General features: G+C 42.1%; 1 protein-coding gene across 2 annotated transcripts; it reads right to left on the reverse strand.

Annotated features, from left to right (window-relative positions):
- Nucleotides 1-1,961: 1,961 nt before the first annotated feature.
- LOC139452324 (post-GPI attachment to proteins factor 4-like) lies at nucleotides 1,962-17,194 on the reverse strand. Of its 2 annotated transcripts, none has more exons than XM_071233759.1 (2): nucleotides 17,062-17,194; nucleotides 1,962-5,884 (listed from the first exon to the last, which is right to left on the reverse strand). In XM_071233759.1, the coding sequence occupies exon 2, from the start codon at nucleotides 5,869-5,871 to the stop codon at nucleotides 4,639-4,641; it is 1,233 nt and encodes a 410-aa protein (XP_071089860.1). In that variant the 5' UTR covers nucleotides 5,872-5,884; nucleotides 17,062-17,194; the 3' UTR covers nucleotides 1,962-4,638. The 2 variants fall into 2 exon arrangements, with proteins under 2 accessions (XP_071089860.1, XP_071089859.1); XM_071233758.1 differs by lacking the exon at nucleotides 17,062-17,194 and adding an exon at nucleotides 9,667-9,707.
- Between the last annotated feature and the right edge of the window lie 6,251 nt (nucleotides 17,195-23,445).

A 23,445-nucleotide genomic window follows, 5' to 3' on the forward strand; every position in this document is an offset into this window, starting at 1 on the left:
ACTTTATTTATATTACCAGTAGTGATAAATTATTTGCTACAACAAAAAGAACTCCCTTTTCAACCAAATAACTCTTCTTGCAAAAACATGTTATTCACCAGTCAAGCATAAAGAAAACACCATTATAATATGACAGTCAATCCAATAGTCAATTAATATTACAATGCATTGTAAGGGAGTTTTTAAATCATCTTAAAGTATTATTGGGAGATAAAGAAAAGTTTTAAAGATATCTGGTTCCATTAAATATTATAAGTGAAACAACTGACGGCGGCATTTCATTGTCAGTTTTATGGTCAAGGCGATCTTGTAAAAAAATTCTTTTGATTTTGTAAGGTCGGCGAATCAGTGAACCAAACACAAGATATGTAAGGCCTAATGGATTAACCAAAGCAATAACTTAAGTATGCTAAATGATGGCCGATTGATTGCAAGTGTTTGTTCCTGTTTGTACTATGACTGCTTACCATAAAGCGGTCCATTAACATAATAATAGGCCAATTATATTGCGTATTTTTCTACACAACACAGGGACATGCTCAAAGTGCTGTTATAACCCTGGTCACTGGATCAGTGTGCACTGAAAATCATTCTCAGCTTCCTGGGGAGTATAAACCTAATCTGCCCGTTAGGCGCTAGAAAGTTAACATCTCATCCTACCGGGTACCCATTCACTGCTGGGTGAATAGCGGCACATTTGGAACAAAGCTATTTTTCCAAGGTGACACCACATGTGCTAGATGTACATGTGATTCTGTGTGGGATAAGACGTAGAAACTCTCAGGAGCCAAGCTGACGAAACGCGGCCACCCATCCAACTACTCTCCGCTAAACTTAACCTGAATTGTTACCTGACTATGTTGCACCACATAGTCCCAGCCGCACCATTGCATTACTGCAATTTGATCTTGTGAACCAGGACATCACATCCATTTCCGGTACCCCACTACGCTTCACTTTATCTCCATCGGTGTCCAGTTAATATGAAGAATTATTCTGAGATAAATACCGTCGCCTTATACCGAAGGGATTAAATTTGAAGTTCGCTGAACGTTTTCAAAGTATACAAAACGGAAGGTGCCAGATTCGAACCCGTCAGCGCGAGTGTGCACTGGGGGGTCATACATACATGGCTGGACGAACGAGTCTATGCATAGTCCAATCGAAATCGCGTAACGAACTATTCATCCGGTTTGTAAACAAAATGGATTTCAACGTGCAGATTTCGGTCGACTGCAGGGTTTGCAAAGCATGGGTATCGAAAACTGGGCGTCGACAGATATTTGGCAAATATTTTCATGTTTTTAGATAAGGTGCTCAAGTGATTTGATGCACTTCGCGAGGTAAGACCCGTTTTATTACAAATATAGATCTTGATTTATTTATCGATCAGATCGTCTTGACTTGGCGCCGCCATTTTGTTTGAAGGAAATGCAAGTGACATGAGAGGTGGAATCTGTTTGTTTAGTAGGAGGGACATAGAGGGGACAGCAGTCGTAATAGACACAAAATTAGTTCTGCAAGGGAGGAAACTGGACTGGACTAACAGTTAGTTATCTCCCTTACATTGTGTACCTCGGCAAGATGAGTTCTCCTATAGAACCGGGTACATTGTGATACGCTCGTCTGTACCCAATTGTATCAGTTAGAACGGTATATTAACATACCTCTTGAGCATAAATAAAATACAAAACGAATTATTGTTACGTTTTATTTTAACAAATGACATAAATAATTTTACAAAGGTTCATAAATAATAACAAGAAAGGCACGCTGAAAGCTTCGTGTTTAACTTGGAAGAAATTATTTATTTACACTGTAATTCTCTAATACTTCATTCGTTGAACACTGTAAAGCTTGCAACATGTATCCAGATACACAACAACGTATTGAGCGAGCGGGGGTGTGTGTGTGTGGGGGGGTGTGTGTGTGGGGGGGGGGGGGGTGTGGGAGTAAACGCCGCTTTCAACAGTATTTCAATCATAATGGCGTGTTAGCTTAGCTTTGGAGGATAGTCTGATTAGATACTTGTCGTTGACAGCTACCACTTTGGTGAAAACCATGGACACGGTTTGCTGACAATCTGGCATGACAAAGGGAGTTAACTCTACACAGCAAATTATCACTGTCTATAAAGTCAAACACGAACATTGGCCATCCCGCCTTCTATAGGTCATGACACCGAGTAACAGGATTTCTTAAAACCGTTAGACTGCCCCGTGGTCGAGTGGACAGTGCGTCTGACTGGAGAGCGGAGATCCCTGACCGTGTCATACCAAAAGACTTTAAATTATCTTGCCTGGCGGTCGGCATTAAGGGTACAAAACAAGGACTGGTCGGTTCGGAGTCAGTATACTGTCTCCGAGAGTGGTATCCATGTTAAACTGCGAAATGGAATCTCAGTGGGCTAGCACTTCAAAACCGGCCTTTGTCCGGACTAATATAAGCAGACACACACATTCATGCACGTCACTGTAAAAGTGCAATAATCTTGAACGCGACGTGAAGCCCCACCTTACAGATATGATAGACTCGTATCAAATAAACTATATCAACATCTATACATTCACCATAAACTCTGATTACGGTCATTGCTTGTAAGGTTTACGCTCATTTAAAGTAGTCCTCAGTGTAAATCGATAGTATTTTAAAATAAACTGGCACAGAAATAGAAAATCAAACCAATATTAAATATTATGATAAACTGAATATAAATATAGAGTCATAAATATAAAGCTCGTATTTGTGGGACTACACCCTGTTCTGAATGGTAGTCTGGTAGCCATGTTGTTAAAGCGTTCGACACGCATAAGCCCGGGTTCTATTCCCCACATGGGTACATTGTGTGAAACAAAGACGTAAGACTATAGTCATTCTAGGGACTGAAAAAGTTGTGCTTTTTAAACAGGAAATACATACTCAAGTGTGCCAGACCTTTGGTACACTCTCATAACAGCACCGACATCTGGTCATATATTTGGCAATTCTAGATGGGGATATTGTTAAATTGGAAAGCTCGTTAAGTAGGACAGGACTGACCCCAGTGAGATCTACAGAACAACAAAGGACGAGGTTGGTTACGGACTCCTTTTGGCCAACTGAAAATGTCACATTCTGATGCTGCGGGAAACTATATAAATATAGGTGTGAAAATCATAAGACATGTTTCAATGCCCGACAACAGGCTTTTTCTCTCCTACTCAAAGTTCAGGGCCATTAACAAAATACATAAGCATGGCTAAAAAGTTCAAAACAAGTGGACGTTTTTTTCTGAAACTAAAAATCGAAGTTTGGGCAAGTCCTCAACCCAAGATGAATGTTAGTGCTGTTTTTATCTCCCAATGAATAAAAGGTTTGGTCAACAGCAGAGGACGTAACGTGTACGCGAGACGGGAGACACGTGTATGCGTGACTAATTAGAGAACACTTTTCGCAAACCTGTTTGACACATTTCATCCTGGAACAAAGAAAATGAACAAAGTCTAACTCATATTCATATAACACATCTGATAACTTCTATGACAATTTCTGAACTTTAATAACAATTTCTAAACGTTTTTCTCCATTCCTAAATTATGCCGATCATGTTGGCCGAAAAAGATCCCGTATACCTCGTCCTCTCAGGATTACTGAAACAGTGTTATGAAGGCTGTCGGGATCATTTTTGAAAATAATCGCATGGTATCACAACTTATGAGCTTTCTCTGCAATTTCGTAACAATGTGGATCCATTACTAGGACTGTAAGGTCACAATAATAGTTACTGTACCATATAACCTATTCTGATATAACCCATCATAACATAACCCAGACAATGTATTAAATACACTGATCAAAAGATAGCAGGAAATACCGCATGTGTTACTCCCAGTGCTCGAGTTTTAGGCCTGAACTGCCTTATCTCGTAAAGCTAATTATTTCTGGATAAAGGTGTTCAAACGACACTGGACCTAACTCTGGATTTATGTATAGCATTCTGATTTCATTTCAGCTGTGTTTCGAAAATTGGGACCAAGGTAATGGTTACGCTCAGTAGTTGATACTGCATGGCAAGAAAGGCTGTTAAAATAATGAGCATTTGTGTCACCCTCGATTATCCAGTGTACCATATCTGCCCTGGATTCATTCGGCAGTATAGCCTCGTTTCGGAATTGACGTCACCACCCCAATCTCCTTTATCGCTATTTGGTATAAACAGATTGGACCGCTATTTTTAGCATCATGTAATGTGAGTCAGGCTATTGTAACGAATAGGTCCAGAATATGTGTTCGTTTCTCTCTGTATGTACCTATATTTCAGGATAATGTTTTTTGAAATATTCATATAATATTTCTACCATCATGCGTGTTTTAACATTGCTGGAATTTTTAGATCAACATCTCATTGGTAATTGCGCTGCACATGAAACAAAAAGAAATCTGGGAAACTGGTAAAAGAATTCTATAATTTAAATTCAAATCCGATAGGTTTGAAGTTGTCGGACAATATATGTCGGATTCTGTGTCACTTCTGAATGGTCAATCCTGTTGTTTGATTGACAGGATACTCCCTATAAGAAGTAAAATATATTTTTGGCATTGGGCAACGTGAAGGCTGATTCAATAATAACCATGCAGCCGTTGACTTAACAACTTGGGTCAGACAATAAACGGATCAATGATCCCTTTCCGTAGAGACGAAAACAAACCGATATGTTTAAAAAGGTTTGGTTGGACCATCAGTGCCGTGTAACCATATCTTCTACGAATATCCTCCAAAGCCGTATCTTTTCCATATCTTCTTTTACACGTAACCGCACTCAACCGTTTCACAATTTCATAACCACCCTGTTTCGGAAACAACATGGCGGGCGTGCAACAAGATGGAGCCGAGGTGACTTGGTACGTCTGCACAGACACCCTGCGCAGCTCCATTAAGTTGACACGCCCAACGAACAGCGCCACAAGACCGCAATACAGAACACAAGCAAACCACATCATCCGAATATTATGTCTAGTCCACTGTAGAATAAAGTGCGCGTATAAAATAGTCATCAGTGTTCCGAATACGAAACTAACTGATATCAACTCTGGAATGCGTTCCCATTCGCCATTGATGTATCCTAGCAACCGTTCCGGGTGGTAGAATTTTACATACGTCACATTTCGTGGTAACACTTTTGGTGAAAACTCCGACAAGGCTTTTTGTTCGATATGGCTGTCAATGGTTCGTTCTAAAACTGGAATCAGGTCTTTGTGGGGATAACCGTCATCCTCCACCAAGAATGCATATAATGCGTTTCGTTTCAGAGTCTCTTCCAAACAGAAGATATAGTCCCGTTTCTCTTTTTCGAAAATGTCGATTTTGGTATCCTGTTTCAGTTGATACATGTGAAAAGTTGGAAGGAGGATTTTCAAAGGCTTCAGTTCGTCATAAGTTTCCGGATGGTCATCGACGTTACAGACAAACAACCCGTATTTCAGTTTCGAATGTTTGGCTGTGCTATTCAACAGACCTAGCAGTCGTCCGACAACCTGAGTAAGATACTGAGGCCTGTAGCCGCCCTTGCGGTGCCGATTTCGCGAAACCGTTATCACAGTAATACCCACGTCCATATCCTCAGAATGTAACGAAGGCCCCGATTGGCTGTTTTGAATCACAGACTCGTTGTACTTCTTGATGATTTGTCCATTTTCGACCAATCGCTTGTCGTTTTCAGTCATCAGGTGCGTTTCTTCTTCGTCTGCATCGTGCAAACGCAGGTGGTACAAGGAATGGCGAAGGTTGACGCATATTAGAGGGAGGAAAACGAGAAATGTAAGAGCGTACAAAAGAATGATCTGTTTAGGAACGATGTCCCCACATTTTGTGCACCACGGGCAGCATATCATACCGCCACACCACCTGGAAGAAAACAAACAATAAATATAAGTAAACATCCATCTTACATGAACAATGTCACACCTTTTCCTAAAATTTCAATTCAGTAGACATATATCTGTAACATAGGTACATGGGGTATACGAGTGTAGCACTTCATAGGATCTTAAAACATTATCAAGATATAGGTACAATACATATATTGGATTGACTGATATATTATAAGGGGCGGTCGGGTAACCAAGTGGTTAAAGCGTTCGATCGTCGCGCCGAAGACCGGGGTTCGATTCCGGACATGGGTACGATGTGTGAAGCCCATTTCTGGAGTCCCCCGCCGTGATATTGCTGGAATATTGCTGTAATATGTAATATGTGGACTGTAATAAAAAGGGGGCTGTCTGTATTCCGGCAGGGTGTCAATATATCTTTGTATAGTCTGGTAACCATACCCCTTTGGTTACCTGATCTTGTAAATGTAAAACGTCAACGCAAGAGAGTAATCAGTCGAGAAAGTTCCATTGGCGTTACAGGCAAAATAGTTGTGAAAATTATCGGAATGAATCATTGAAAATCAGTGATGACACCAGGTGTTCACGAAATGAATAAGCGGTACCGATGAACTACTTAGCAAGACCGGTTTACATTGTTCGGATAATTGATGCATGTACGTGGATTGCATTCTCTATAAGTTATATAATTAGTAAGCTCATTACAATCCGATCCTTACTCCTGCTCCTTATGTTTCTTATACCTCTTCTTATACTATCGGGCCGCCTCCGTGGTCTTGTGGTAGAGCGTCCGCCCGGAGAGCGGAAGGTCCGTGGTTCGATCCCCGGCCGCGTCATACCAAAAGACGTTTTTAAGATGGTACTTGTTAGCGATCGGCATTAAGGGGCTAAAACAAGGACTGGTCGGCTCGTAGTCAGTATACTCATATATTCATGTTAAACTGCGGCATGGTATCTCAGTGAGCTAGCACTATAAATCGGCATCAGTCCGGATTAGTACAAGCAGCCACGCAAACACGTGCATGCATGTCGCTATATAAGTGCAATAATCTTGGACGCGACGTTAAACCCAATTTCACTTCACCTCACATCTTATACTATCTTCATAGATGGTCAGCTCTGAGTTTCAATGAAGAATGCGTGGGTTCTTCTTGAGCAAACCAGATGTCAGCTTTCTAAAACGATTTATCCCCATTTCTGAACCGCTTTCATTTTAAAATTCCGATCTTAGGAAAAGAAAACAGAACCCATTTGGGTGACTATGCCGTGGCGCTCAGAAACGACTGGGTGAATGAAAGAACAACATTTTAAGAGCGTGGCTTTGTATTTTTGTACTCGAAAGCCCCTGATTATATGTTTTCGAAAACAGAAATGAGCTGTAAATGCTTGTCTCAATGCTTCGCACACTCGTTTCATTGTCACCCTGATGGATAATCGAACCAGGGCCTTCGGCGTTACGAGCGAACACTTTATCCACCGGGCTACCCCACCGCCAACTGCTACCATGACTACGATCTGCTGAAAGGTCCATATCGCATCATGTAAGGATTGTGACAGTCAGTTACATGTTTTGTTGAAGCCATGGGTGGTTATCAAAAAGACATTCATGTAAACTATTTAAAAAAGTTCTTGCACGTCAAGAAACATTGAATGATAATGGAGGACAACATTAGCCAACACAAAACCTTTCCAAAACTGTCCTAGCATATTCTACGTTGCATTTATGGCTGTGTCAAGGTCACAGGGAAGGGGGCTAACTCAAAATAAATATAATTTTTACATTGCATTAATATTGTACGTCCTAAGCTTCCAACATTTTGAGTGAGTGAGTGAGTGAGTGAGTTGGGTTTAACGTCGCTTTTAACATTATTCCAGTTATATCACGGCGTGTCAGCTTAATGTGGAAGGAAAGCCCGAAGTGATGCAGGAATTAGACGTTTACCACTTCGGTGAAACCCACGAGAACGGGTATGGTGCTGACAAACCTAGAAACATAATTGGGGCGAACCGGGATTCTAACCCACAATCATAGGTTTCTGGTGTGCCCAAGGGACGCAACTCTGCACAGCAAATCGCGGCGCCTTAGATGACTGGGCTACCCCTGCCCCTCCAACATTTTGAGTGAGGAATTACGTTGTACCGCTTTGAACAGCATTTCAGCTACATCAAGGCGTGTCAACTTGATGTGGGAGGAAATTCCGATGGGATGCAGGTCTTAGATGATGACCACTTTATCTAGACGGATACGGAGCTGGCAAACCGTGATTATATTCAGAGAAAATCTGGGATTCGAACCCAGGAACAGAGGATCATGGCATTGCGAAAGGACACAACGACTTTGACAACAAGACGTGGCCAAAACGTAGAAATAATACCCCGTGAAGACCTGGGTTAGAATCAATCCTTAGCTACCTTGTCGCAAACGTAACAGGATCGGGTGGTAAGGCTCGCTGAATTGGTTGATGCATGTCATCGTAAACCAGTTACGTAGATCTATGCTCATGATATCAATCACTAAAATGTCTGGTCATGACTATTTACAGAAAAAACGCTGGATGAATACAAATAATTCGCGGAACAATTCGCGTTTGGAATTCGTGTAATTACTGTTGGAAAAATCACCAATGATTTTGTGTATAATCGCGGAACAATTTGCGTTTGGAATTTGTGTAATTACTATTGGAAAAATCACCAATGATTTAGTGTATAATTGCGGAACAATTTGCGTTTGGAATTCGTGTAATTACTGTTGGAAAAATCACCAATGATTTAGTGTATAATCGCGGAACAATTTGCGTTTGGAATTCGTGTAATTATTATTGGAAACATAACCAATGATTTAGTGTATATTATACAATGACATGTATAAATGCTTCAAAAAGGGTACTGCGCTCTCCTTCACCCTTACCGGGCCTCCTCTCTGGGCATGCGTAAGAGAAGTTCAGACTCTGAACCAAACTCCCTTGTCCCATCCCTGAAACTAACCCACACTCGCCGAGGCCATCTATCAGCTTCTGACGAACACTTCAAGGGTTAAAATGTGGACCATATCTATTTCCGTCGTCTCAATGTGGGCGATAAGGAATGTGTCTATAAACTACTCAATATTTGCTCAGGACTGTCATCTCTAGTCACAAGTGTAGTCCTTAGCAACCGTTGAGTAGTATATGTCAGAAGGACATGCTGCAGCTCCCCCGACATTGTTATACAGACAAATACATTCTCAAAAGCCACACATCTTAAAATCTCTCTCTCTCTCTCTCTCACTACTCCATCATTCATAGGGATGTTTTTATCTTTCCATGAGGCACAAAACTGATTCTCATTATGTCTTGTGTATATGTAAATAGAATGCCATATATGATTATCCCCATCACAATTGTGTAGTATATATACACCATGGTACTATTCAACATTATACCTATTTGTAACATAATCGTACATAGATGATTCGCTCGTCGCACCGGAGACCCGGGTTCTATTCCCGACATGGGTACAATGTGTGAAGCCCATTTCTGGTGTCCCCCGCCGTGAAAAAGCTGGAATATTGCTAAAAGCGGCGTACAACCATACTCACTCGCTCACATACATCGATGATGATGTATATTTTCTGGCTAGTAATTATAACGTAAATATTTGCAATCATACAGAGAAGAGAATTTATGAATGTTAGCTTCCTCATTACTCCAAAACATTGTGTTCCTCATAAAAAAAGAAGTTGACATCCATAAATTCTCTTCCTTATGTGTATCGCTTCTAAATACCTTTCAAAGATTTGCAATCATACTATTTACTCACATGCGCGCCATCGGATGCTGAACGAACTATCTGTTCGTGTGACCAGCAGCTCTAGCAGAACTTATTTCCATGGAAATATACCTCAAATCCCTATTGTGATGAGTGTATCCTCGTGGGCTACCTTACAGTGTAAAATATTGCTTAACGACTCGTTATCATCTCGAAACCAGGTCAGGTCCCTGAGATTATACTGTGTACTCAACGACTTGACTACAGTGTGGCAATCAATGTAAACTCATGCTGTTACATTAGATACAGCTGATGTGCTTCTGTCCGCATGGTTTGGTGTATAATCTTACATGTACACGTGCTTCTGAACATTTTAACGACAAAAAAGCTTGTTGAAAGTAACGCTTTACCCGAGTAACAAACGAACAGAAGCTCACCTACACCAGAAGTCGAAAACGGACGTTTTGAAGATGTTTCTTTGGTTTGGTTTGTTGTTTAACGCCGCACTTAGAATATATTCCAGCTGCATGACGGCGGCCTGTAAATAATCGTGTCTGGACCAGACAATCCAGTGATTGACATCATGAGCATCGATCCACGCAATTAGGATACGATGACATGCATCAACCAAGCCAGCGAGCCTGACCACTCGATCCTGTTAATCGCCTCTTCAACAAGCATAGTCGCCTTTTACAGCAAGCATGGGTTACTGAAGGCCTATTCTACCCCGGATCTTCACTGGTCGTATTGATGGGATGAATGGCTGTTTTGTTTTGAATATATCCTACCAAACTCAAGGATATAATGATCTTGGTTATTCTTTGCCGTCTTTTTCTGATCTCATCACAAATTTTATTTTCAGATGTGCTTTATCCTTCATAATATTAAAGTCATAATTTCCCAATAACTGATAAATAAACTTGAAATGTGTAGGAATTTATGTTGCAGCTTATAAATGTTAAATAGTGTAGACTGGTGATAACTGCATGTGAAGTTTCAGCTACGATGGTTCAGAAGTTTCTGAGGGTAAGTTATAGAGCCAAAAATGTATATTGAGAGAATTTAATAGGATGTCAAAACGCAAAGTTAAAAAGCACAATATAAAGTATAAAAAAAACCCAGAACATATGTCTTTAGTCCCACTGGTGACTTATTTACGACATATACCGTTATTGTGGACACTCATAGTCGCGTTATGGCCATAACTAGAATCTTCAATATGGCTTCCGCGGAGGCCATATTGAATATCTGATTAAAACCTATTCAACAAATTCTGGTGTCATCATTGGTGGGAATAAGATGTCAAATTTCAGCGACATTGATACTCTTGTTTCTGAGGAGATGATGTTTACAGGTATTGGGTGTAATGCCTATCACAAACACCCTTTTCATAACGTGTCTTAATGTTTCCAAAATATACATTCGACAGAAGGATCTTATGTGAGGTGAGGTGAAATGGCGTTTAACGTCGCGTCCAAGATTATTGCACTTATATAGCGACGTGCATGCACGTGTATGTGTGTGTGTGGCTGCTTGTACTAGTCCGAAGGATGCCGATTTATAGTGCCAGCTCACTGAGATACCATGCCGCAGTTTAACATGAATACCCCACTCAGACACAGTATACTGACTCCGAGCCGACCAGTCCTTGTTTTAGCCCCTTAATGCCGAGGGCCAGACAGGGCAACAACAAGAACCATCTTTTAACGTCTTTTGGTATGACGCGGTCGGGGATCGAACCCCGGACCTTCCGCTCTCCGGGCGGACGCTCTACCATTAGACCACGGAGGCGGTGAAGGATCTTATGAATATACTGTGCATTTTTGAAAGCAATATGTCCGATGTTACGGAGAAGAGGTAGGGGCGAAGTCTGTGATGGTCACCAAATGAGCTGTGGCGGTGGCTATTTGGGATTTTAAAAAAATGAAGATTGAAGATCTAGCCATGGAAATGAAGAGCTTGTTCTCTGAAAATGATTTTGCTGTGTATTTTAATTCATGAGAAAGAGTTTCAGTGCCAGCTGACAGGCACAGGCGGGCGATGACTCATGACAAAAACACACATGACACATTGTTCATGTCAAGGTGAGCTAACAGAAATTTGTTATTTACATGATAAGCATTGGCGTATTTCATATCCTCTTCGGGCCAAATAAATATATCAAATGTCTATCTGGGTATGGTAATACGTTTACAGTATTCACATGCATGACAAGGTAATACAGCTGTTGTCATGTTATCTAAAACCTTTGCTTTATCGACGTTGCATATCGATTTCGGGGGAAGTGTCGGCTCTTATATGTTGTAATTCTCTTTATGTCACTGTTTACCTACTTTTGTTTATGGCATTGTCTACTCTACGTATTAAGGTCCAAGTCACTATCGTCATGAGCTGATACCAAAGGATTAATCAGGCTTATAGGCGTGCAATCTGTTTCGACGAGCATTGTTTTTTTTTTTGCTTAACGCTGTATTTTAGCAATATGACGGCGGTCTGGACCAGACAGTCCATTGATTGACATCATGAGCATCGATCTACGCAAATGAGATACGATGACATGCATCAACCAAGTCAGCGAGCCTGACCACCCGATCCCGTTAGAGGCCTCTAAAGACAAACATATTCGCCTATAACGGCAAGCATGCGCTGCTGAAGACCTATTCTACCCCGGATTTCACGGGTATCGCCTAGCAACTGTAAGCTAAGCAACTGTTATCTGAGGAATGGTTGTCCGATCTGCTATATAACTGTGTATGTTGTTTGTTATTTAACGCCACAGCCCAGGAACGTTCCAGGTCTGCCACGCCGGCCTGTCAATAATCGAGTCTGGGCCAGACAAGCCAGTGATTGATATTATGAGCAAACACAACGCCGTCGGGTTACGAGCCACAAAACCGATCTGTTCTAGTAACCTCGCACACCTTCCCGCGGAGTTGCCATGCGAACAGGGATGACGTGCGGACAAATAACGTATCTGCTTTGAAAAGAAAAAGTCACCTTATCGTCCTGAGGTCACTGTGTAGATGGAGTTACGTCCCTTAGGGGCCGACCAGTTGAAATTCTGGAGGGTTGCTGGGATTTTATCCAAAATAAATTGTCCCAGAAAATTCTTGAAAAAAAAATTAATGGGTCAGGCTATTAAAAAAAGAACATGTCTGCCACAAAAAAACCCCCAAAACCCAACATTGTTGCAAGATGACTTTCTTAACCAAAAATATTCAGGCGTATGGTCATAATATAAAAATATGTGCTTTTGCAGCTGTAACTGAAACAATATCTAATCTCCAGATAAAATTCCCATCCCGATCACCCCAGAATAGCATATGGTTGGTCCCTTTGGTGTACGACCCATGAAGATCCAGGGTAAAATAGGTCTTCAGCAACCCATGCTTGCCGTAAAAGGTGACTATATAAAAAAAATAAATTATGCTTGTCGTAAGAGGCGACTAACGGGTGGTCAGGCTCGCTGACTTGGTTGATGCATGTCATCGATCCCAATTGCGTGGATCGATGCTTATGATGTCAATCACTGGATTGTCTGGTCCAGACTCGAATATGTACAGACTGTTGCCGTATAGCTTGAATATCGCTGAGTGCGGCGTTAAACAACAAACAGGGGCCGTTACATCTCAAGATATCCACTGGGATATAGAAGTAGCTGAAATATTTTCAAATTTTTCCTAGTTATTTTGAAAAAAAAAACCTGAACAATTTCTTCATTTTGTTGAGTCTGGGACTATGTCATGATGTCAATTACTAGACTGTCTGGCCAAGACTTGATGACTTACAAACCGCCGTCATATAGCTGGAATATTGCTGAGTGCGGTGTTAAACAACAAACGAGCACCAAACCCTTAGGTTTAACAGTATCGTGAGTACGAAACCGGCATTCTTACAGGTTATGGCCTGTTTGCACTATACTCGTGGTTTCAGCTAAGTGTTAAACGTGTAAGACCTGCATCAATGATAGTGATCTGTGTGACGAGCGAACGTTTCCTGAACACAATGCGACACTGGACTTGGACCCGGTATTTGACCTCTGGATTACTGCATAGACTGTGTATATACTTGAAACTATGTTTGACCTCGACCTACAGTACATGCATGAATTCATTCGTCACCACTCGACCCTTTCCGTAACCCGCAAGAAGACTCGTCCCCCTATCGATAAATGTTATGTGCAAAAATACGACAAATCAATCAAAATGCGCGTATGATTTCAAGTTCTTCGTCAAAGAATCCCTCAGAAATAATTTCTAATTTTACATATGTCTTGCATCTAAAAATATATCCAAGTCACAGTTAAATGTGTTCTATCATACTGTATAATTCCGCATGTTCCGATGTGCTTTAAATTGCACCTGAACTATATATAATATATGGGGAAATATATGTGAACCATTACGCAACGAGTTGACAATTGTGTTGGGTATGCCCGTTTGCGCTCAGACGGAACCCGGTCGCAAAAATGGCCACGAGAGAGGCACGAGTCGCTTTTCGGCTTGTCACGGAATAACACGAGTTGGTCACGAATGCCGTGTAATATCCTGAAGACACTTACAGTTGGTGCAATGGCGCTGGAGAAGTCGCTACAGAGGTTAAGCGTTGGCTTGTCACGTATGAGACCCGGGTTCGATTTCCCTACATGATATTCCATAAATTGATTGTATATCCTTTCCATTGATATAAAAAAAGTCTTTGAGTTTAAGACAAACATTTAACGCCCCGGCGATGTTACAACAATATATAGTAACAATGGGTGGTTGAGGCCGGAGATTGTCTTTGAGAGTGGCATGTGCTTATCAGCTTGTAGAGGGACCATCCCCAAACGCCAAAACATTTCTTCATGTCACTATCCCTGCATCGTCAAAGAAGTATTATCAATATTATTTGAGTGTCCAATCGGGACAGGTCAAAGGGAAAACATTTAGCCCAGTCGTCTAAGGCGCCGCGATTGTCTGTGCAGAATTGCGTCCCTTGGGCACGCCAGGGTTCGGGTCCCGGTTCGCCCCGATTATGTTTCTAGGTTTGTCAGCACCATACCCGTGCTCATGGGTTTCACCGAAGTGGTAAACGTCTGAGACCTGCATTACTTCGTGCTTTCCTCCCACATTAAGCTGACACGCCGCGATATAACGGGAATAGTGTTAAAAGCGCCGTTAAACCCAACTCACTCACTCATCTCAACGCTAGGTTGTTGTATTACAGTAGCGGCACCATACACCCCCCCCCCCCCCCCCCACCCCCCACCCACACACACACACACCCCCCGCCAACACACACACACACACACACACACACACACACACACACACACACACCCCTACCTTTCTCTAATAAAGCAAGTCTAGATTTATCTCAGGTTCTTCCATCTCACTGGGACTCCTTTTCAATTTATATGTACTTGCCTGTTCTTTTATATATTTTCAGAGACTAAACGTTAGTCTAGACCTAGAACACCCCCAGAACAACAGGTTCCAGTGTTGGAGAGCACTGAGCTCGCGTTCGTGCAGCAGGAACAAAGTTTTGTTGTCTAATGGCGATACATACATTTACTGTATACTAAACCCTATCAGTGTGCCTTTCAATGTTCGGGCTGTATGCAATATTTCAGTTCCTCAGTCCCCGTGGAGTTTCCGTGAAGCAGTTTCAAAATTAGATTTATTTATGTGTTTCTCCATAATGCTTGGTACGTTCATAAAACACTTGAACGGAATTAACTCCTTTTCCTGGTGTAGGTTACCGTATTGTCTCTGAGAGACACACGGTACATTTGCAGGAAACGGTCATTATAAAATATCAACATATCACAGTATAAAATAGGAAATGGTTTACTATGAGACCCGGCGTGCAATAGAGACCTGGCTTCTATGTTTTTTAACAGCGTATATATGACCCGGCGTCAATTAGAAGCGTGTATTGGAGTGTAGATGAAATATAGTTACCTTATCTCCGTATTCGCTACACTTAATAAATTATATATATTGACATAGCTACATCAGGCCAAACAGGTCGCAAATACTTCATGTTCGTCATAAAAGTCAATCAGTTGATAAAATCGTCTCGCGGGTGGGGGTGGGTGGGTGTGGAGTACGGGTGGCCCAGTCGTCTAAGGCGCCGCAATTCGCTGTGCAGAGTTGCGTCCCTTGGGCACGCCAGAAACCTAGGATTATTGGTTCGAATCCCAGTTCGCCCCGATTATGTTTCTAGGTTTGTCAGCACAATACCCGTGCTCGTGGGTTTCACCGAAGTGGTAAACGTCTGAGACCTGCATCTCCTCGGGCTTTCCTCCCACATTAAGCTGGCACGCCGTGATATAACTGGAATACTGTTAAAAGCGGCGTTAAACACAACTCACTCACTCACCCAGCCAAGGACTATTATTTGTGCGGTGACAAGGCTGCGAATTCAGACATTACCCTCATTGCTGTGGCCTTGACACCGTTATGTACAGAAAGCTTACCGCCAGTGCAATGACTTCGTGACAAAGGAAATCGACAGTAGATTCGCTAAGATCAGTGACTGAAGTATTATGAATGGAGGTGCCATACATGTTATGTGGAATTGAATACTTATTATTATTGATTTAAATAATTATGTACTGTATCTAATGCTTTGTGGTTATACGAAATAATATAAGATCTTTTTTGCGTGTAGTTCTCAGTAATATTCCGATCACTATGCAATTCGTCTGTTCATCGTCTGATATGTTGTTTTTTAACAAATACAAATGATGTCTAGGGACACGTATTTTTTAGCAGCCGAGTCTGATAATAAATTATGAGCAGGGGGTCCTTAGTGGTTGGTGGCCCGGCGTCTAGAATACCGCGTATAATCGAGGAAATACGGTAGGTCTGGCGCGGGGGTTGCTTCATGTCCTTGGCACACCCATCAACATTTACATCACTGTCATAACACATTGACACTCGGTTACAAGCGATTCAGACAGTGGCCTTTAAATGGACACAACCGGTCCCCGTTATTACGCGGACGGCGATTCTCAAACTGCATTCGCTTATACGACATGTGTTGTTACATTTCTATAAACAGTCACAGCTTGCCATGATCAACGCAGCTGGCGTACTCGCTATTGTGCGTTACGCTTCACCTGACGTGAGCGTTATAGCGAGCAGGGGCACATGTTTAACAGAGGTTATCTGTCTGGCTGCCTCCGACGGACGCAAGACGGAATATAAGTTGTCAATTTCAATTGCACGGCGTGGTTGATAGGCGCGAGTTTGTGGAAGCAGTATCATGAGCATCGCAGTCACGTGACCTCATACGCTAAATGTAATGATGGTATCTATTTATACGGTTATATTTATGACGCTTGTGTTTAAATGAAATCAATGATGGTAAGATCTCACGAAAATAGGACACACGGCGTAATAGGGCTCAGGCTGTTGCATACTTCACTCTGACAACATGAAATCGATCACTACTCACGCCTCTGTTGTCGTCTATGACGTCCGCTGACTGGAATGAAAGCCGGATGCACAAATGGCCGTGCCAACCTGCTCACGCAGGACTTAGTCGGTTCCTTTCGTACTCAATCTTCGTGATCTCGCATCATCACAATATGGAGATTCAGAGACCCCGGATGAAAAGCGACTGCGGGAAGATGCGGTTTCCATGGAAACGTTGAATCGACGGATAGTTTGCGGTTATATTCACCCAAGTTGTGTTGCTCGGCTACATCTGGTCTACACACGGTCGATGTCTCAAACATGTATAAGCAGCTGCCGGAGGTGTACATGATGTGTGTGCAGCATAGTTGGAGTGCTATTTAAAACGGACGTGTTCATTATAATGTTTATATAGAATCCGACTGACATTTTGACAGATATTTCCTCAACAAAAAGTGCCAGGAACATTTGTAGCATATTCACAGTACATACACAATACACATTCGGCATTATTATTTTTTTTAAGTAAATTAATTTTCCCGTTTTCCATCTGCTCTAAATTTATATTTTATAAATTTAGAGCAGATGGAATACGGGAAAATTAAAGGACGAACAAGTAAAAAACTGAGCTCGCCAAAAACGGTCATATCAAACTTTATGAAAACAAACACTCATGCACGCATTAAGACATAATTGCAGTTATAGAGATATTTTCAGCGTGGACACGCTGGCACTGAGGCGATATGTTCTCGACATATATTACATAGTACAAGTCTATTAAAAATAAAAATTCTATGACTAACGGATACACATATACACTTATATTGAACATATACAATATTAATGGAAGTAGGGCGTTTCAACTTTTGTCACCAAGCTACACCCCTCACACTCTATACCAATACAGTATAGCCCAGCGCAGATATTGTACCATGCAACCTGTAGCCCTCACGAACCCTATTGTAACCTTTAACAACCTCAGGGTCAGTGAGTGGTATTATCTACGCCACTTTCCAGCCATATCACTTCCTGTCACATCAGCCATGTCGTGTAGAAACGATCCCGGATCTTAGACGTGACGAGCGAACGCCTGTGCCACTGCCCGCACCCCCCCCCCCCCCCCCCCCCCCCCCCCCCCGTCACACCGAAGGCCCGGGTTCGATTCCCCACATGGATACACTGCGTGGAGCCCATTTCTCGTGTCCCCTGCTCCGATGTTTCTGGAATATTGCTAAAGGCGGCGTAAAACTATACACACTCATTCCCTCTTCTCAGAAAAGCCAACGAATCCGCAATTGGTCATTCTTACCTCCTCATTAACCGATGCATCTCGAATCCTGATCACCTGATCGTTTTCACCTTGTCACACAACCATCCAATCAAAATGCTTCTTCGATCTCCTCGTTATACACCTGGGTAGGTGTGCGAGTTAAAACATCAACGGGAGTTCCGAGAGCCTCGCTTTGGACCTAGGCAGTGCAAGGAGCAGTAAAGGGCATTTTAAGGGCCCATTTTAACCCACAGGATTTGCATAATGGAAGATTTGAAGTTAACACTTTGAAATCGTAATGGATGTCATATTAATGAGAATTAAACTTTGTTCATTTCAACACTTGACTGTTTTGAATATTAACAAGATTGTTATATTGGCAAGGTGTCGGCAAGGCTAATTTTAGAGATTTACAGGAAACATTTCAACTATTTGAACACGGAGTCTGTGACTCAGAATGATTATGTACATGTGTTCTTGAATATCGAAAAATCGAAAGCGCTGTGACCCTTACACGTTTCACGGCATTCGTGACCAACTCGTGTTATTCCGGGACAGGTTACGGAAAGGGGCGAGTGGTGACGAATGGTGACACGGATCTCCATTCGGCTTGTCCCGGAGTGGCACGATTTTGACCCGAATAGAAAACATCCCTTAGCGGTACCAAGGCGTTAAACCTTTCACACCTACATGAGATTAATTATACATTTGGGTCACGGGTGGCCGAGTCTAACAGAGTTGCGTCCCTTGGACGTGCCAGAAGCCTAGGATCATGAAATCAAATGCTTGAAAATTATGTTTCTTGGCTTGTCAGCACCATACCTGTTTATAGGTATCCACAAATGGCAACTGTCTTAGAACTGTATCAGTTTTAGCGTTCACGCAGATACACCTAACCGAGATAATACTAGAATACTGATCAAAGCGGTGAAAAACCAAACTCAGTCTAGGGGTGTGTGGGGACGGGTTTCCTTCATACTGATATCGATCAATTTATATTTTTTTAGTCAATATCAGAATAAATGTGTTATCCCGTGTTTTGTGTATGTATTATCAGGTGTTTCGAAACATACATATATCAGTAAGTCAATATGACATTGTTAAATGGCTCACCTCTTGAGGCGTGTTGTCATCTGTATACCGCACTGCTGCTGTCTCCCTAGCCATGGGTATTATGTCATACTCGTGGGTTGACAACAAAGGAGAAGGATTAGCATCCTCTGTGACCACATATGATTAGAAATATCATCTGCTTCAGATGTTGGTTATTACGGTGGAAGAACGCGTGCTTCTGCGAGGCGGGCGTGACTTTAGTTTTAGAAGCTGTGTTGACCTGTCTTACAGTTTAAGCTATGTGATTTAATGCGCACCTTCTGCACACAATGCCTGCCCCATTGTTAAACCGCCAGGTATATCGCATGAACGATTATTTGTTACTCGTAGTCGGGAAATGTTGTTTGTATGATTGCTGTTCTTTGTTTGTTTGTTGTTGAGGCCACATTCAGCCACAGTGAATGCGAATAAATTTTGTCAGCGCCACAAAATCCAGTGCTTGGATTACGTGTAATTACAATTAAATGCTTTCATCCCAGTCAATGAGGTGAGGTGAAATGGGGTTTAACGTCGCGTTCAAGATTATTGCACTTATATAGCGACGTGCATGTACGCGTGTGTGTTTGTGTGGCTGCTTGTACTAGTCCGGACAGATGCCGACTAGCTAGCTCGTTGAGATACCATGCCGCAGTTTAACATGAATACCCCACTCAAACACTGATTCAGTATACTGATTCCGAGCCGACCAGTCCTTGTTTTAGCCCCTTAATGCCGAGCGCCAGACAGGATAACAACAAGTACCATCTTTTAACGTCTTTTGGTATGACGCGGTCGGGGATCGAACCCCGGACCTTCCGCTCTCCGGATCCCGGCGGACGCTCTACCACTAGGTCACAGAGGCGGTCCCCCCAGTCAATGAGACCGAGCACCAGATCCATAGCCTCTTACGAAAAGCTTTTGCTGAGATAATCTGTTCCAATCCGGAAACCCGACGGGATTCCTGATTGTATCTTCTAAATATCGCGATGATGATGATGATGATGATGATGATGATTATAATGATGATGACGACGACGACGAGTCAATGAACGGTATTTCAGTTATAAACTGAAGAAAACACACTTTTGGGTCATGAATAATTTTCGGGATATCATTATCAAATTCACTTAAAAAATACCCCCACCCCAAAGAAAAAGCGAGTGAGTATGGTTTTACGCCGCTTTATCACGGCGGGGGACACCAGAAATAGGCTCCACACATTGTACCCATGTCGGGATTCGAACGCGGGGTTTTGGCTAAACGAGCGAACGCTTTAACCGCTAGGCTACCCGACAGCCCCCAAAACGAAAAAAAATATATTCATGATCCTTAGCTGTTTTTGTTCAGTTGTGGACGTTTACCACGAGGGTACTATGACGCTTTCAAATCCGGGATCAGACCCAGGTGGAGTGAGTTCAGATTAAACACGCATCATACCGTTACCACCCGTGAAGATCCGGGGTGAGAACCCATGCTTGCCGTTAAACGCGTCTATGCTTGTCGTAAGAGGCGACTAACGGGATCGGGTGGTCAGGGTCGCTGACTTGGTTGATGCATGTAATCGTATCCCAATTGCGTGGATCGATGCTCATGATGTCAATCACTGGATTTAATTGAGGACGATTGCCATGCTTTACTCAACTGTCCTTTATATACAGATGAATGAACGTGTCTAGTTAACAATTGAAACGTAATTAACTTTCAGATAACCACGGTGTCTACTAACGGCCCCAAACCTGCTTTTCTATACTCAAAAGTTGTAATGTAAAGACATGTAATTATGTAGAAATAAATTCCGTGTGGAATTCAAAGGGCTGAATTAATGTAATGTTTTTGTGCATGATTTATGTTTGTGGGGATGTCAGTCCCAGTCGTCTAAGGCGCCGCGATTCGCTGTGCAGAGTTGCGTCCCTTGGGCACGCCAGAAACCTATGATTGGGCGTTCGAATCCCGGTTCGCCCCGATTATGTTTCTAGGTTTGTCAGCACCATACCCGTGCTCGTGGGTTTCACCGAAGTGGTAAACGTCTGAGACCTGCATCACTTCGGGCTTTCCTCCCACATAAAGCCTCATGATACAACTGGAATACTGTTAAAAGCGGCGTTAAACCCTACTCACTCACTCACTAATTGCGTGGATCCATGCTTATGATGTCAATCGCTGGATTGTCTGGTTCAGACTCGATTATTTACAGACTTCCGTCATATACTGGAATATTGCTGAGTGCGGCGTTAAACGACAAACAAAACAAAACTTCAACAACGATGATATAATTGTCCCCACCTGTGATGTGTGTGTTTATTAGGAGGATTGATGGTATGGATGTGCGACTACATGTAGGGTAGCCAAGGATTCCAACTGAAAGTATCCAACTATTGAATTGGAAGACAAACAGGAAAATGCGCCGCTCGGAGGAAAAGCCGATGACGGAATATCTAAGAATATCCTATTTTGCGGCGTTAAACAACAAACAAACAAACAAACAAACCTCAAAACATCACAGCATCACACCTGCTTTGAAATCCCTGCATTGATTACCAGTTCAGGCAAGAACAGATTACAAAATCCTTATTTAGCCTATCAGTGCATACATGGAGCAGACGTGAATACTTTGCCAGCTCATGTCCAAACAGCAGCCCAAGAGAAGTCTCTAGTCATTTGGCTACAAATCTTTATTTGAATCGCAACTCAAACATATCTGTTTAATAAAAGTTACATTTCGATATAACCTATATACCAGATGCTGTTACAAACTCCCTAAACAAGACTCCGTCAGTATCTTTTACTCACACGCAAACCAGAACTTTTTTTTATCTTTTTTTTGTAAGCGCTTTGAGCTTACTCCACCGTGATGGGCGGTCGGGTAGCCTAGTGGTTAAAGCGTTTGCTCGTCACGCCGAAGACCCGGGTTCGATTCCCGACATGGGTACAATGTGTGAAGCCCATTTCTGGTGTCTCCCGCCGTGATATTGCTGGAATATTGCTAAAAGCGGCGTAAAACCATACTCACTCACTCACTACTCCACCGTGTGGATTAAGCGCAATAGAAATGATCCTATTACACAGAAACCAGTGGTTTACATTCGGCATTGCTCGTTTCTTGGATAATTATAAAATTATTATTATTATATTGTATAATTATGTCATCATATTATTATAAAACTGGGTTATAAATGCAGGTCTGAAGTAGGGATTGTAAGAGAGTGCTAAGGCTCGCTAAATACAATGTTTATTCATAATACAGGATATTTACCATCCCCAAACACACTCACGTGATAACCTCTGTTTATTACATATCGGGGTTCATAAAAATCATTTATTACTTGCCCAAAAGACCAGCCAAAATGTAAATCCATAATACCAGCCTAGTTCGACAAGGGTGGGGACTGGACTTTTATAGTCAGTTAACTCACTTGCCTCACTTCAGACTCAAACAGTACAATTCTATAAACGTTGTAAATGGCAAGTAATAAATAAAATACTAAGCTCGCTTCCGTTTAAAACCAATTTTATGAAACTCGTGAATAGTTGTGGTATCTAACTCGCTTTCGCTCGTCATATCCCAGAACTATTCACTCGTTTCACAAAATTGGTTATACACGGAAGCTCGTTTAGTATTCTATAAACACTCTTAAAAAAGAATAAGAAACGCACAGGTAGTATGTAGTTCATTGAACCTGACGACACAAAAAATCCGGTATATGAATTGGATACATGTTATTGGAAAATGTTGGTGGCCTGATATTCGACAAACGGTGCGTCAAAACGCAGCCATTGTCGATTTGCAATGTCTCAAACGGCATTGTTTTCACACTTTTTAAAAAAAGCATTGAGAAAACAGTAAAGTCAAATGCACGTGCAAGTTATGGCATTCGAAACTCGTGGTAGTGGTTATAGAAAGGCAAGCATAAGCCAATAATTTGTAATTCATTTTTCAAGTTCGAAAATGCCAAGACTCAGCGCTGCCGATCGGAACGTCGCCATAGGACGTATCGAAAGAGGGGAATCGCAGTCTTCTGTTGCACGCCACGTCAACGTCTAGCACAGCACCATTTGCCGCCT

This window comes from Haliotis cracherodii, unplaced genomic scaffold (assembly GCF_022045235.1).
Source record: "Haliotis cracherodii isolate W230 unplaced genomic scaffold, xgHalCrac1.p SCAF_9, whole genome shotgun sequence".
NCBI classification, from domain to species: Eukaryota; Metazoa; Mollusca; class Gastropoda; order Lepetellida; family Haliotidae; genus Haliotis; species Haliotis cracherodii.